General features: G+C 40.6%; 1 protein-coding gene across 3 annotated transcripts in view; it reads left to right on the top strand.

Annotated features, from left to right (window-relative positions):
• Positions 1-14,846, top strand: part of LOC134617951 (plexin-A1-like) — a 307,268-nt gene that overhangs the window by 211,300 nt on the left and 81,122 nt on the right. For all 3 annotated transcript variants that reach the window (XM_063463038.1, XM_063463040.1, XM_063463039.1), the window contains exons 11-12: positions 743-839; positions 9,341-9,564. In XM_063463038.1, the coding sequence (XP_063319108.1) occupies positions 743-839; positions 9,341-9,564 (321 nt within the window). The remainder of the gene's footprint in view (positions 1-742; positions 840-9,340; positions 9,565-14,846) is intronic.

Raw genomic sequence — 14,846 nt, forward strand, 5'->3', positions numbered from 1 at the left:
TGCTAAAAGTAATCCCGGCAGCAATCGCAATTCCAATTTGGGGGGGTGTTAAGAAAAAGGAGTTTATTAACTTTGTCCAGCAGATGTGAACAACAACAGCAGATCAACTCCACAGTAGCGGAGAAAAGTTCAGTTTGTATCACAAGTTTGTGTGTGTGTGTGTGTGTGTGTGTGTGTGTGTGTGTGTGTGTGTGTGTGTGTGTGTGTGTGTGTGTGTGCATGTCTCAGGCCCCATTGCCCATACAGCATGCCTGAGTTCCATCTACCAAATCCAGTGTGTCAGTGAGCAAATTGGAAATGCCAATTTCACTTTACACCGCTCCGTATCTTATCTTTCGCTTACCCTCATCCCACCACTTAGCTCATGTGTAAATGAATAAGGTCCTCTCACACACATAGCACTCTTTGATTTCTGGCTCCCTTGCCGTCTTTGACCACCTCTCCTTTTCCGCATCGCCTATCTCCCTCCCCTCGTCCGCCTGCATTCTTCCATGCCCATTCAACTGTAACCCATCTGTTTTTTGTTTTTCTCTACGTGCATCCATGAAATATGTCTGTTTTGGCGGATATGGAATTCCGCTCGCGTGCGTTCTTTCGCTCTTTCCCTGCCTGCAACGAGCAAGTCTGGCTGAATCACTATGCAGATGACACTATATCCCACACAATTCGCAATTTGCATTCAATCCATTATAGAAGAACAATTTCTCACGCGTTCCTGGTCTTGTTTTTCTCTTCCCTGCAGTACGACTACGAGGGCAGTGACCTCAGCGACCTGCCGGTTGACCTGTCTGTGGTGTGGAATGGAAACTTTGTCATCGACAACCCGTTCAACATTCAAGGTAGAGAGCTTTCTCTTCTTTGTGCTTCTCTGACGCCTCCTTCTTTATTGTCATCTCCCCTCGGGGAAGCATGTAAGCATTGTTACTCCAAGAAAAAAAAAGAAGGCGAATCGGCCCTGCTTGTTTATTTGCTTGTAATGATTTTCTGCGAAGCAACAACAAGCGTGCGCAGCTGTCCTCCTCCGTAAGAAATCTGCAATTTCATTTTTGACAGACCGTCAGGGAGAAAGGTGAAAGTGTACCAGTGGTTTGGCAAAACACTGTTCACGAGTTAGGGATTTAAAAGAAAAAAAGAGGGGCAGAGGGAGTGATTGATGGATAGCGATGATAACAAACAAACATCCCAACGCAGAAATTAATAGGGATGGATGTTAGAGAGGAAGATAAACAAATGGAGAACGCAATAGGCAGAAGAAAGGATGAAGAGGAAGAGCGATGGGTGGATGACAGGTTGATAAATACGCTACGTAATGGCGGGGGAGGGTGTGGGGGTGGGTGTGTGTGTGTGTGTGTGTGTGGGGGGGGGGGGGTAGATGTGAGTAAAGGGATTGATAAAGAAAAACAGAAAGCGACATGGAGGGATGGGATTTATTATTTTTAATCGCTATTTGTGCATGAAGTGGAAAACAATTACCAATTCTAAATTCTTTATCAAGTGTAATATATTGGGTGGTAGAGGCTAATGATTTTAGACGTCCCATTACACAAGATAATAAAAGTCTTGCTCTCAAGTGTGTCATACAGTCTTTGGCTGTGGATGCACGTGCAGCCTCAGATGAACGAACCCTTCCTACTCTCTGTTGCTTTCTGTCTCGCGTTTTGTTTTCGCTCTTAAAAACTGACACCCTTGCACATTTTAATCTGGCAGCCTTTGTGCTGTATCTGACCTCCTTTTGACAGATGTTAGACGTGCCATTCACTTTCAGACGGCTCGGAAATTAGCTGTGTATTGGTTACGACCTAATTCTCCTGCCAGTGCCGTGTTTTTTTGTTTTCCGCCTGTGCCGAGACATCTTCCTCGGGGATTAAACCTGCTGCGTTTGGCACGTGCAGCGCAATGTTGTAGCTGTCGCGATGAACTAAATGATCGCATTTTTATGCAATCAGCTTGATGGAGTCATTGCTGTAATTTTTAACTGTAGATTTAATGACTTTTTAACTGTGAAGAGTGTCAAGCAAGCAATACAGACCCACATTTATCAGAGAATCTGCAGGTGCTGCGCTTTGAGCAGTGAGCTACTCCATCAAATAATAAGCATTGTTGAGACATCCATATTCTGAAGAAACAATGTAATAATGACATTTGCTACCACTAACAGTCACTACAGCAATAAAACTAAGATGGGGTCTCAAACACAGTAGGAGTTTGGAGGATATAGTATTACCTGATGTATATTTATGCCAAATCTGACCTAAATTAACCGTACTGGTAATCACCAAAATAATTTGTTATGTTTGTGTCGTGGTTAATCCACCAGTATGAGCACACTCTTTAACTGAAATTGCATTTTGAATGCTAAAATATAATTACTGTTGTTATCCATGGATTTTCAAATTTCACCGTTTTACAACAAAGCGGGGAAAAAAATTGTAAAATAGTAAAGCACATTATTATTATTTTTTAATTGCGATGCCAAATTACAGTTTTTTACTTCCATTCCTGAATGGAAAAATTAGTTTTAGTTGTTGAACATTATGCTTGATTAATTTCTTTTTTACTTCGCTGTGCCAGCTCAAATTTTGGGTATAAATTCAGATTATTTGCTCAATGACTTTTAGTTTTACACAAGTTTTTGACATTTTTAAGCATTGGACATGAGGTTTTTTTAGGAATTTACAGTAATATATGTATCCTAATGGCTGATAGTAAATCCAGCATTGAATAGGTAACAGGTAACACAAAACTCTGATGGTTCTGTGTTTGTGCAAGGCCGCAGTGTTAGCATGTTTGTTGGCATGGCCAAACAAATATGTGTATTTAAGATTTGTCAAACTATCAAAGTTTTGTGTTTGTGTTACCTGTTACCTTTGGGTATTCACCGCTGGAGTTGCATGATTTTGGGAAGGTTATAGGTAGGGATGGGTACCGGTATCCGGTGCCATTATGGCACCGGTTCTGACATAAACGGTAATAACCAGACCGAAAAGCAGCGCACATTTCGGTGCTTTATTTCGGTGCTTTTTTTTTCTTGAGATGTCATACACTTTGGATTCTAGCCAATCATTTTACCTTTACAAGTATAGTAGGCGGGCCCAGGTACGTACGTTCTTTTAGAGCAGAGCTACAGATTAAAAATGCCCAAGGCGAAGCGGTCAAAAGTCTGGCTGTACTTCACAGCAAAAGATGCAAACTCAGCAGCCTGCAACAAGTGCTTTAAGCCCCACGCCCCCGGTACTGCGAGCAAAAAGGAGGAGATCACGTTTAATCGGTTATAACACGGGGTGAGAAATATAAGTCCAGACATGTGTGGTATCCACAGAAACCTCTGAATCTCATCTAAAATGTCATATAAACCATTTCTACAACCACCAAACTCAACGAAAACAAGCCATGATTAAACGAGCAGTTATGTAAATGCGCACAAGTCTGCTAAACAAACAAGGCGAACCAGAAATTCTCCAAGACTTCATGTAACCCGCTAAAGAAAAGCTGGTTATCTTCCAGAGCTATCACCAATTCCAAACACCAAGTTTCACCATACTCTGACCAAAATTCACTGAATGAGCCGCAAAAGAAGACCACAAAAACACACAGCGGCGCAAATGCGCTAAGACAGAAATTGGCTTACCGTCCAGATTTCCTCCGTTATTTTCGCCGGTAGCCGGTAGCCATGTGATTATCAGCAGTTACCACGCCTACCTAGCCGCATCAGAGTCGTTTTCCGTCAACAACCTTCATTTTAGACCCACCTATAGACACGTGACTGGACAGACGTCACATGCAGTAAATTTGGGCCCACGTGGGTTTTGGCCTTGGAACGTCTGATTGGTTGAATTAACGTGAACATGGCATCGTTACTGTGACTCTATTGGCTCAAACAATTAAAAAGAGGTGTCAATCATACAAATTGACCAAAAGAAACCAAAGTTACAGCCTCTCAGAGTTTAAAGGGCCAGAGGCCAATTAAGCACTCCATGGCAGAAAAGGCCCATTACCATGTAAATGTATGGTTAATTCTTCAAAAACGTATTTTTTAAAAAAGCATTTTTAGGCATGTTAATAAAATTAATTAATGTCTGCTCTTAAATACCTAAAAAAATCAACTGGCATGGTGTCCAATTGTGTGCCAGAATTGGACATTTTTGTACAACGTCTGGATATTCATGTATTGACAGCGCTGTAATTTTTCACTGTTTCACTTTAAAAACATAAATCTTTGCACAGATGATGTTTATATGTTGTTACGGTTCTTATCATTTTGCAGAAAAAAAGAGACTGCTAAAAATAAAAACATGAGAGGTTTTTGGACGAAGTTTGTGTTCTCCATTCTTTAAGCACCGGTTCGAGCACCGTTTAAGCACCGGCACCGTTTCAAAAGTACCGATTTGGCACCGGTATCGGATAAAACCTAAACGATACCCATCCCTAGTTATAGGTGAAATATTTGATTGCGTGTGCTGCCTGACATTTGACTCTAAATGTATTGTAAATGTTTTTAAGTCACAATTATATAATTGCATAGATGCTAAAATGGATCCGGTATGCTTTTTGTTATTTCTGTCATATACTAGTGCATTTGTATATTAATATGAATATTTGTATATTAATATGAAGTTTACTGGAAGTGAAAAGTGTGATGTGAAAAGGTATCCAAGCAACAGGGAGGGCTGCAGCCTTCGAGACGACTTTCCAATAAAGTCTATTCAAGAACTTAGAAGAAGGTAGGAGTGCACTGAGGCTCCAACCAAGTACAGAAATATACTTTTCAGGAGATGGACATCGTTGTAAGGCCTTTTTTAATAATAATGTAATGATAATGTATACTTTATTGATCCCAGTGGGGAAAATGCTCTCTCTGCATTTAACCCATTCACTCAGTGAAGCAGTGGGCAGCCGCCAATCAGGCGCCCGGGGGGCAGTGTGTAGGGACAGTACCTTGGTCAGGGGTACCTCAGGGTAGCCGTTTAGTGGATTCAAACCCTCGACTTTCCGATCATGGGGCGACTACGCTACCTACTGAGCTATCCCTGCCCCATATTGATTGATCTTAGGAATTATTCGTATAACATATACTGTGATAATTGAAGCTACAGGATTTCTGATTGTCACATGCCTGAATTTTGATTAGTTATAAAGTAGACTACAGAATTTATTAATAAGTTTTTAAAGTGTTTTTTTTTTTTTTACTTTTTGAATTAAATTACAAAACAATGAACTTCACCATGTTCTAATTGTTTCAGATGTGTTAGTACAGCATATGATTACACTGGTAGATGCTCACGTGGATTTAAAGCTGGTTGGCCTTACAGGGAGAGGCATGAGTTGAGGGGCTCTGGTAAAGCTCACTGTAACACAAAGATAATTAGAACTGTGCCTCATGCAAAGCAACTCTAGTTGAGTCTAAGAGTAAATGGACTGGTTATTATTTTTCAACTCTGCTTAACAGCTTTACACAGCGTCTCTCATTCACACAAGCACTTTTTTTCCCCAAGGATACTTTGGCATGCAGACTGGAGCTGCCAGGGAACAAACCACTAACCTCCTGATTAGATGCCCTACTCTTCCTCCTGAGCCAGCCTCAGCCACCCACAGTAAAAAGACGATGCTGGAAATTAGTATGACAGATCCTCTCTTAGAAATATTGTTTTATTCCATTTTTTTTCTAGGCAGCTGTTGCTGTTTGGATTTGAAAGGCCTCGGTAATAAACTGTGGAGAGATTAAAATACTTGCAGGTTCTTTGGTACACAGTGTTTCTGGTGGCTTAAATCAAATCTGCTTGTGTGTTTCCTTTCACTGCATCATTCAGCAGTGGATGACAATGAAGAAGTCCAGCTTCACATAAACCAGCGTGTGCGGTTAAATTCAGAGGGTAACAAGGCCAGCGGGCAAGTAGCCGGATGGAGATCCCTAATGCAGTTAGCAAAAAGTCCATTTCTCGAAGGCTACATTCTGTTTTCTGTCAGTCAAAGGACAAACTTTTAAAGATGATTAATATAATGTAATATAACTTCTTAGAGTGCTGCAGGGAGCTTCTGCTTTTTTTTAGCCCTGGTTTACAGTTTTCAACTGAGGTCTATAGTGCAAAAAGCATGATCCACAACGCCACAGCAAGAGGAAGAAATACACAAGTCTGAAATAAACTAGAGTTGTGGGAAATATATACAATTATAGAAAGGACTGAAATGTAACATTGCTTTTACTATTTAAGGGTTAGAATCTCTGCTTTTGTTAAAGAATCCATTATTAGCTTTAATTCCCACATTTCCTCACAGCTCACCATTGATTCTTTGAAAATAAACACTTCACAGGTGTGAGCTGTGAAGAATTTGGAGGGGGAAGGGGGTCATTTTTGCAAATTATGAACATAGCACACTTTTTTTCTCTTTTTTTTTAACAAGTTTCTACAGGTTTAACCTGGAATAAAACTCATAATAGGGTTTCTGACATCCAATTATTCAGCTTTGAGGATATGGCAAACATTATCCAGGTAACTCTTGTGAATCGGGCCCCAGGGACTGTGTGCCACAGCGAGTGCTTTGCATAACACGGAGTGGCGTTTTTCTCCGAGAGTGTGAAATCCAAGGATCTTCGACGCGGTGTATGTGTCAGTGTGAACTCGACACAAATGTTCCTGTTGTTGTGACTTCGAGGTGGTGGTGCCTGGCGAGAATCCGTGCAGGCAGGCATCCAAAGGTAGCGGTTTGTTCAAACACAACACAAACATCAGCGCGCTTCTTAAAAGCATGCTTTCTAAATGTGTCCTCATTCATACAGTCTTCATAAAGGCGTTCTCCTCCTTTTTTTTCCTTCTTCTTCTCTCCATCCTCTAATAATCCCTCCCAGTTCCATCCCCGTCTTCTTCTTCCTGAATCAGAGCCGTGTCATTCGTCTGAGGCAGAGCCGCTCGGCGCCGGCCCAGATTTGCCCCGGTGTAAAGTGGAGATGTTAATGTTAATTAAATCATTCATTTGGTTCAGATTAATTAGCATCGCGCTACTTTTAAGCCGAGCCGTAGCTAATCAGATTAGGCCGAGCCTAGGGCCGAGGCGGGCAGATGGATACGGAAGAGGCTCGCTTTGAAGTCCGGCTGCCGTCTGTCTGACAGAGAGTAGGAGGCGGGAAGAGCTTGTTACATGTTCTCCTGCTTTTCTCCCCCCCCCTCACCCATCTCTGTTTTTCCACTTCATCTGTTTAACTGGTGTGACGGCAAACAAACCTGCCGGCAGGTTTTGACAGTGTTGCAGCGACTGAGATAATTATGATGGTGATAAGCAGATGACAAAACAGAAGTAAAAGAAAATCAAAAAAACATTTCTGGTACGTTCAGCTGTCTTGTTTGCATGGACTCTCACACTCTCTGTTGAATAAGGTCTCTCTCTGTCTCTCATTTCCTCTCCCTTTTTTGGCTCGCTGTGTTCTCTCTGATTCTCTCGGCCTCGCGGGGCCCCACACCATCTTTAAATTCATAACAATCCTTGTTGCTGTTTTGTTAACAAGCACAGCTAAAATTTATCCTCCCCCCTCCTCCCTGCTTCCTTTCATCTCCCTCTCCTCCAACTTCTTAGGTGTTTGAGGTTTTAATTTATTTATTTATCTATTTATTTATTCAGTTTTACTTTTAATGACTTTTTTCCCCACTCTGTAGAGTTTGGGGAGGAATGTGTTTTTTTTTTTTTACACAACAAATTATCAATTCCCTATTGGCGTTTGAAGACATTACCTGTTGAATTAATTTCTGTGATATCCCTCTTGGTGGCTTGTTAATTTTTTTCCCTCCATTTATCTGCGGAAACAGTTATTTTCTCATCGGCACAGCCTCGGAGTGGTAATAATCACCTACTGAAGGTTTTAGGTGTTGTGTGGGTGATTAACATTCATTTATGCTATTCCTTTGCTCTTTCTCTTCCTCATACACAGAAACTCCTGATTGCTTTTTTTTTCCTTACCACTGCTGCTTTCTTTCAAGTGTACAACTTACAAAACTTTCTGTTCATCAAATATTTCATGAATATCATGCAGAATATAATGTTTCTCAAAATTTGAAACATGACAGATAGCCTGCTCAATAAGATAAATGTAGGGTACTGGAATACATAAACAAAGCATTTATTTATTGTGCTTTCTCCTTAAATAAAAAAAAAAATAGGGTAAAGACTGCCTTTGCTAAATGAAGAATTTGGCAGTGGTTAGTTAGCTTAGCCTAGCATAAAAGCCTGTAAACCGAGCCGCGAGCTAGCTTGGCGCTAGAAGATATTTTTCTATTAATTTAAACAAGTTAAAATTGTTAGTAAATGTTTTTTTAAGGCAATGGGTTAGGCTGAAGCAAACAGAATATATCTGTGTATATAGCCACTGTAAAAAAAAAAAAAAGAAAAGAAAGAAAGAAAACCATCTTTACAGTCTAAGGCTAAGTAGCCACATGGTGCAAATCACTAGCAAATGTATGTTAAAAATAAAAAGGAGTTTTGGCAGTTTGCTGGTCTGGAGCATTGTGGTGTGCGTTACCATCAGCAATCATCTTAAAGAAGCAATTGTTGCTGCAGTCTGAGAAGGGTTATGCGTTCATTCATCAAACATTGTAAACATCCAAGAAAAATGTCCAAAATCCCAAATCCACCCCCGTGCAGTGCACGGCTCAGAGAAACTAAAAAAAAATCTCAGACTCTACAGGCCTTAGAATTTAGATTTTAATATCCAAGACAGTGCAATTAGAAAAAGACCAAAAAGTCTAGCTTTTCTGGAGGGTATCCAAGAGAAAGACCATGTCACCATGGCTTAACTTTGTAAAATTGCATCTGACAAAGCCAAAAGCCTTTTAGAACAACGCCCATTGGACAGGCGAGACCAAAGTGGAGATATTTGGCCTGAATACTCAAACACAGCACATCAGCACAAACAGCTCATACCCTCTGTCAAGCTCGGTGGTGTTCTGCAGCCACAGAACCTGGGCACCTTGCAGCTGCTGAGTTGACCATAAACCCTCTGTTCACAGTATTCTCGTGTCAGATGTTAAGCCATCTGTCTGACAGTTACACTTACCTAAAGTAGGTCATGCAACAGGATAATGATCTCAAACACACGAGCAAAAATGACAACAGAACGTCATTTTCACACAGATTTTGGAAACGGGATGACTAGCATGGTATTTGTGTAAACTTTTACATGCCATAGCCATAAATTAATTCCTACCAAGCAAAGGTAGCCATTACTATGACTGTTGTTCACCCCTTTGACCATAATTTTATCCTTCACACCAATTGCTTTACAATAATGTTTGATTACAGCTCAAATCCTATTGCATATGTTGACTGTCTCCGCCTCTTTCTGTCTCTCCACCAGCTCACCTGTACAAGTGCAGGGCATTGCGGGACAGCTGCGGTATGTGCCTGAAGGCCAACCCTAGGTTTGAGTGTGGTTGGTGTGTTCAGGACAGGAAGTGTTCCCTCAGGCAGGAGTGCACTGGAGGAGGCAATTCCCACCTCCCCCTCCAGCTGGCAGAAGGTGGAGGGTGGATGCACGCCACATCTGGAAACAGCCGCTGCACCCACCCCAAGATCACCAAGGTAAGTAATTGTGTCTGCCTGTTAAGGCTACACACTTAAAAGTTGGTACCACCCACTGTGAACATGACAGGCTTTGAGATATACAGATAGTGTATGTGTGAGAGAGCATGCTAGGATACTTTCAGATGCTTGTGCGGCTGTTCTGTGTGTAGCTGCTTTTTGACAGTTGTCACTTTGTACTTGACTGTGGAGTACTGGGTCATTTAGCATTTTGTAGTGTATGTCTGCTAGAATGTGAGAGTAAATGGCATCTATTACTCTACAGGTGTCTGATCCACTCTGTGTGAGTAACACACATAATTAAAAGCATTCAGCCTTTTTTTTGACACCCTCCCACACGAATGCATCAAAACTGAAATAAAATGCAACACACTCAGACTCATTCGCCACATTTTCTACACTTAATGTGAAAAAGTTTCCAGGTTCATGGAAAGACAGGAATGAGTTTGGTGACCTTTCACATGATTCTGAGTGTGCTCCAAATAACAGAAACATTTTTAATATGACTAACTAAACAGGATGATCTGATATCCTCGTGTTGGTGTTGTTCCCAGATCATCATGAAAATGTTGTTCCAGGATCAACATTGCAAGTGACCAATCAGAATGTCGTGACGTTATTCTTTTGCGCGCCAAGCCATTCTTGCATTTATGAAATTCCAATGTTGCAAGGACAATATCAATTCTGCTTACCGTTTATTAAAAGGTTAGGGTTAGGGTTAGGATTAGGGTCAGGGTACGTTGATAGGCGGACAGAGGCGGTTTCTCACAGCTTAAGTACAGTTTTTTGTTTTACGGTGTTTTTTCCCGAAGTCGCAAAAGTATGACGTCACAACATTCTGATTGGTCACTTGCAATGTTGATACTGGAACAACATTTTCATGATGATCTGGGAACAACACCAACACGAGGAAATCAGATCGAGCAACTAAACAATGATGCTGCATTGGAAATTAATAGAAACCACCTCTGATGATTTTTTTCCTTAATAAAGAAGTGAGTTCTTTAAACTGGTGGAGTTGTGGTCTCGTATCAAAGCACCTTAATTGAGGAGAATTTTAAGTGTGATAACATGATTTAGCCCTCATTTTTGAATTTTCATTGTGTAGCAGTGTTTTAATGAATCTAATATATAAATAATACATTATAGCTTAAAAAGGACGCAAGTTTGTGTTTTTAAAATAATCTTTGAACTCACCTGTTCTTAATGCAGCTGTTTTTGGATTAAATGGACAAATTTGCTGCATTTATTTTTTTTTAAAAGCTTGATTTTTCTGATTTTTCCAATCTGAATAAACAGATCTGACCAGTCAGACCGCTGCGATTTACAGGTGTGCTGTGGCTCAAGACATTCCCGTGCTAAATATACAATGATATGTCAATAGTAAAATAATACTAGTTTACCTTAGATACAGAGGTAGATGTCGCTCTGGGTCTCTGAAAGGATCTCTCCACCTCCTGAGATGTGGTCTCTCAGCACGTTCTCACTCCCGAGGCGTAATATAGTGACGATTTGTCAAGTCCTGCGGCGTTCCTGAGGAACGCGAAAGGTGACTGCCTGCGTTCTTATGCTACGCGCCGGGTTATGGATGAAATGCAGTAGAATGACGGTCCCACGGTAATACACGTTCCAGCCATGTATTCCAGCCAGAATTCTGACTTTTTTTCTCAGAATTCTGGAAAAGAAGAAAAAAAGACGTGCCCACTTTTTTTTTTCCAGTGGCCCTAATCCTCTTCTGTATTCATTCCAAACAGTTCTCATGTTTCCTAATTGTTCCGATCTCGTAATATATGGACGTGTGGGGTGCCCGGAAGTGTAACATATCAACGATTTGTCACTTAGCGTAAAATGTTACACTTTGGGAGTGAGAAAGTGTTGGGTCCCTGCCTCAAACTCATTTTTTTCACCCTGTGTTTCTTGGGGATGATATTTTTCAAAAAAAACCCCAAAAACCTACAACGCTTTTGATGTGCGTATACGTTACACAACAAGTTTGCATCGGAAAAATCTTTTTGTGTTGTTTGTTTGCAACGCACTCGGTCTGTAATGATCTTTAATCCATTAGAATTGCAAGTACTTATTTCACGTTTTTTTTTAAATAAAGTTATAGAATTAAAGACAAAAGCTTCTGAGGGGAGGAACTGTGGAAACTACACTTTTTTCAGAATTTTGACTCATTGATGGTCATAATGCTTTTTGTCAAAGCAGCATCAGAGAGATCTGTAGTTTCTCACGTTATTTCCTGAGGTGTACAGTAGGCTTTCACTTGCTGATTGAACTGACATGTAACTCTGCTCTGAAGATAATTAAGTCCACTGATTCCACCGATGCAAATGTGAGGCTTCAAAGTAAGTAGGGATAAGCACATGCAGTGATGCACGAGACATACATCACTGGAAAGACAAGGGGTGAGAAGCCTCCAACGCCAACCATTCGCAACCAGCGACAGCCAAAAGAAAGTCTTCTGATCGAAACTGCCTCCAATTGATATACAGTTTCTAAAATCGCCTGCGAAGAAAAGCAGCGCGGCTTCTTTGAGCATAATCTTGTCAACTCGTGAAGACAGTCGTGTCACCTGTGGAGATCCAAGGCACGGCAAACCTTGATAGGCCGTTGCGTCAGCTCCCTTTGTTGAAGCCCCTGTGGTCACGAAAGCCCTACGTGTCCTGAACCCAGAATGAAAGCTGCTCCATTTTAATGTGTTGCTATTAAAACGCACACATGACGGGACCTTGCGCCTGCCCTTGGCACAGAAATGGTGTTATTACTCACTATTACATCAAACCGCTACTCCAGGAAGAGAGAGCGCGTGAGAGCCACGTAAAACTTTGTTTGGCTTTTCTTTTTTTTTTCTTTTTTTTAAACTGTCTTTTAGTTATGGTGCTTTTTGTATGCCGCTGTCGTTACATGTAGTACTGAGGAGGTCTGGTTAGTATGCGTCTTATCTTTTAATTTTGACAAAAGTAATGAATTTTCTGTGCTAAACTCAAATGGCTATGAAGTACAAATGAAACTGTGACACTTTCTTGATATCAGTTGTTAAATCTTTGTCCCCTAACTCATTATCATCCATTATCTATTTGCATATGTTTTCAGAGACGTGAGGCTTATTAAAGTCTCAGTTCGAGGAACGTTTCAGTTTTTATAGTATGATTCATTCACAACTCGGTCTGACTTTAATAGTAACAATTGGTGTGTTCAGACATCATTAGTGCTGTGTGGATGTATTCTTCCGTCTGTATTTGAGTCAGCCTGTTTGTGAATGCGGACGCTTACAGCATGTTTGTTTTATGTTGCCATAAATGTGAAGGAGAGGGTGTGTGAGTGATGTGTTTTCATATTATGGTAATGGTCCAGGTTGTGTGAAACAGACTAATGAATGCCTAACAAGATATAAAAGTAGAAACTTTTATATTTTGCTGTTATTTCTATGATAAGGAAAGAGAGGGAGACAATATCAGATGCCTTTATTTCTCTTCATTCACACAAGCTTTCTGCCTGTAGCAGATATTACTTTTAACATGGGTGATAACTTTAGAGTCTCTGTTTTTTTCAGGTGTGTCTGTTATTGTAATTCCTACTTCTGCTCACTGAAAGTCATTTTGTTGACTTGAATAGTGTAATTAACACATCGGCAAAAAGTGGCTCATTAGCTAAACCATGCAGTGTTGAATATATGACAGTTGATTGTTACATATGTCAGTGAAAACAGGCTATGTGGACAGGCCGTTCTTACTTGAAGCTTCAATAAATAGAGGATTTAAGTTTTTGGTCATAATAATTTTAATGTAAAACAGGTTCATTGGTCTCTACTCAGTTCAATTCAGTTTTATTTATACTGCTCTGAATCACAACAACATTTGCCTCAAGGCGCTTTATATTGTAGACCCTACAATAATACATACAGAGAAAAACCCAACAAACCCAAAGATGAGGATAAACTCCCGTTTAACAGAAAGAAACCTCCGGCACAACCAGGCTCGGGGGGGTGGGGCAGCCATCTGCTACAACCGGTTGGGGTGAGAGAAGGAAGACAGAACAAAAGACATGCTGTGGAAGTATGATTCAATGGAGAGAGGTCTATTAACACATAGTGATTGAGAAAGGTGACTGAAGAAGAAATGCTCAGTGCATCATGGGAATCCCCCGGCAGCCTACACCTATTGCAGCATAACTAAGGATAACACTATGACGTATTTGTGATCACTGTCCTTTTATTTAGCTGTTTTCAGCCGGAGGTGACAAGAAAAAATACGTTAATAACATCAAAGTCAAAGTAAACTTCTTATTGTCATCTCTGCTATATCCAGTGCAGCATATAGAGAGACGAGACGACAAGGCTCCGGTTACATCAGTGCAAAAAACCCTAATAAATAGACATAAAGGAAGTAAGAAAATATATATTTTCTTTGCAATACAACATGAAGCTCATTAGATTAGAACAGTGATGGTCTGTGCAAAAAGCCGTGCTTAGCTCCGTCTCTTGTTTTCTCTTCTGGTCTGGCACAATACTTTGTTGCTAATCAAACAGAGTTGGAAAGCTAGGCTGCCACTGTTCCTGTCTACTTCCTGGCAGATTTTTCTCAGCTTATTTCTGGAACTTTACGAGCAACATAGCAGTTTTTAGACATATGCAGCATAACTGTGTTACCTGTTAACCTGTGTTACCGGCAGCTGTTGATGCATGGATGCCGTCGCAAATAAATGTCTAACCCAAAATTACGTTTTAGCATTGATTCCTATCTGATTAGCAATTTTTTTTGGATGGCTCTATTCACGTCACACAATTTCACACTGATGGGGGCCTGACCTGGAGAATCATGCACAAAATCTTAACAGTATAAAACCAATGCTGAGTCTAGGAGGGGTGACCACACAAGAAGACACTGACAGCTATGTAGCAAAAGGAGACCGTGGAATGTCACTGACACTTACCACTAAATGTTTTTTGTTTTTTCTACCATAAATATGAAAAAAGATGTTGTTAGGGTGGCTAAGTGGAATGGAGTATGCAGTTATACACACCACTTTGATTGCCTGCATCTGTTTACATTCTCTCGCTGGAACTGCAAGATCTCAAAAAAGACAGCAAGCATGGCCGGCATTACAGCATGTATTCTGCGATGTCCCAGATCACAGAAGGGCGAGATTACACGGCATACCCAATCTGATCCAATGAGCCCGTAACAGTCAGTTAAGTCTAATCTTAAAATTAAGATTCGATTTTTGACTCAACAGTGGCTCAGTTTTGTATTTGTCGAGGTGGGAATTTCAAAAAATAG

Source organism: Pelmatolapia mariae, linkage group LG20 (assembly GCF_036321145.2).
Source record: "Pelmatolapia mariae isolate MD_Pm_ZW linkage group LG20, Pm_UMD_F_2, whole genome shotgun sequence".
Taxonomy (NCBI): Eukaryota; Metazoa; Chordata; class Actinopteri; order Cichliformes; family Cichlidae; genus Pelmatolapia; species Pelmatolapia mariae.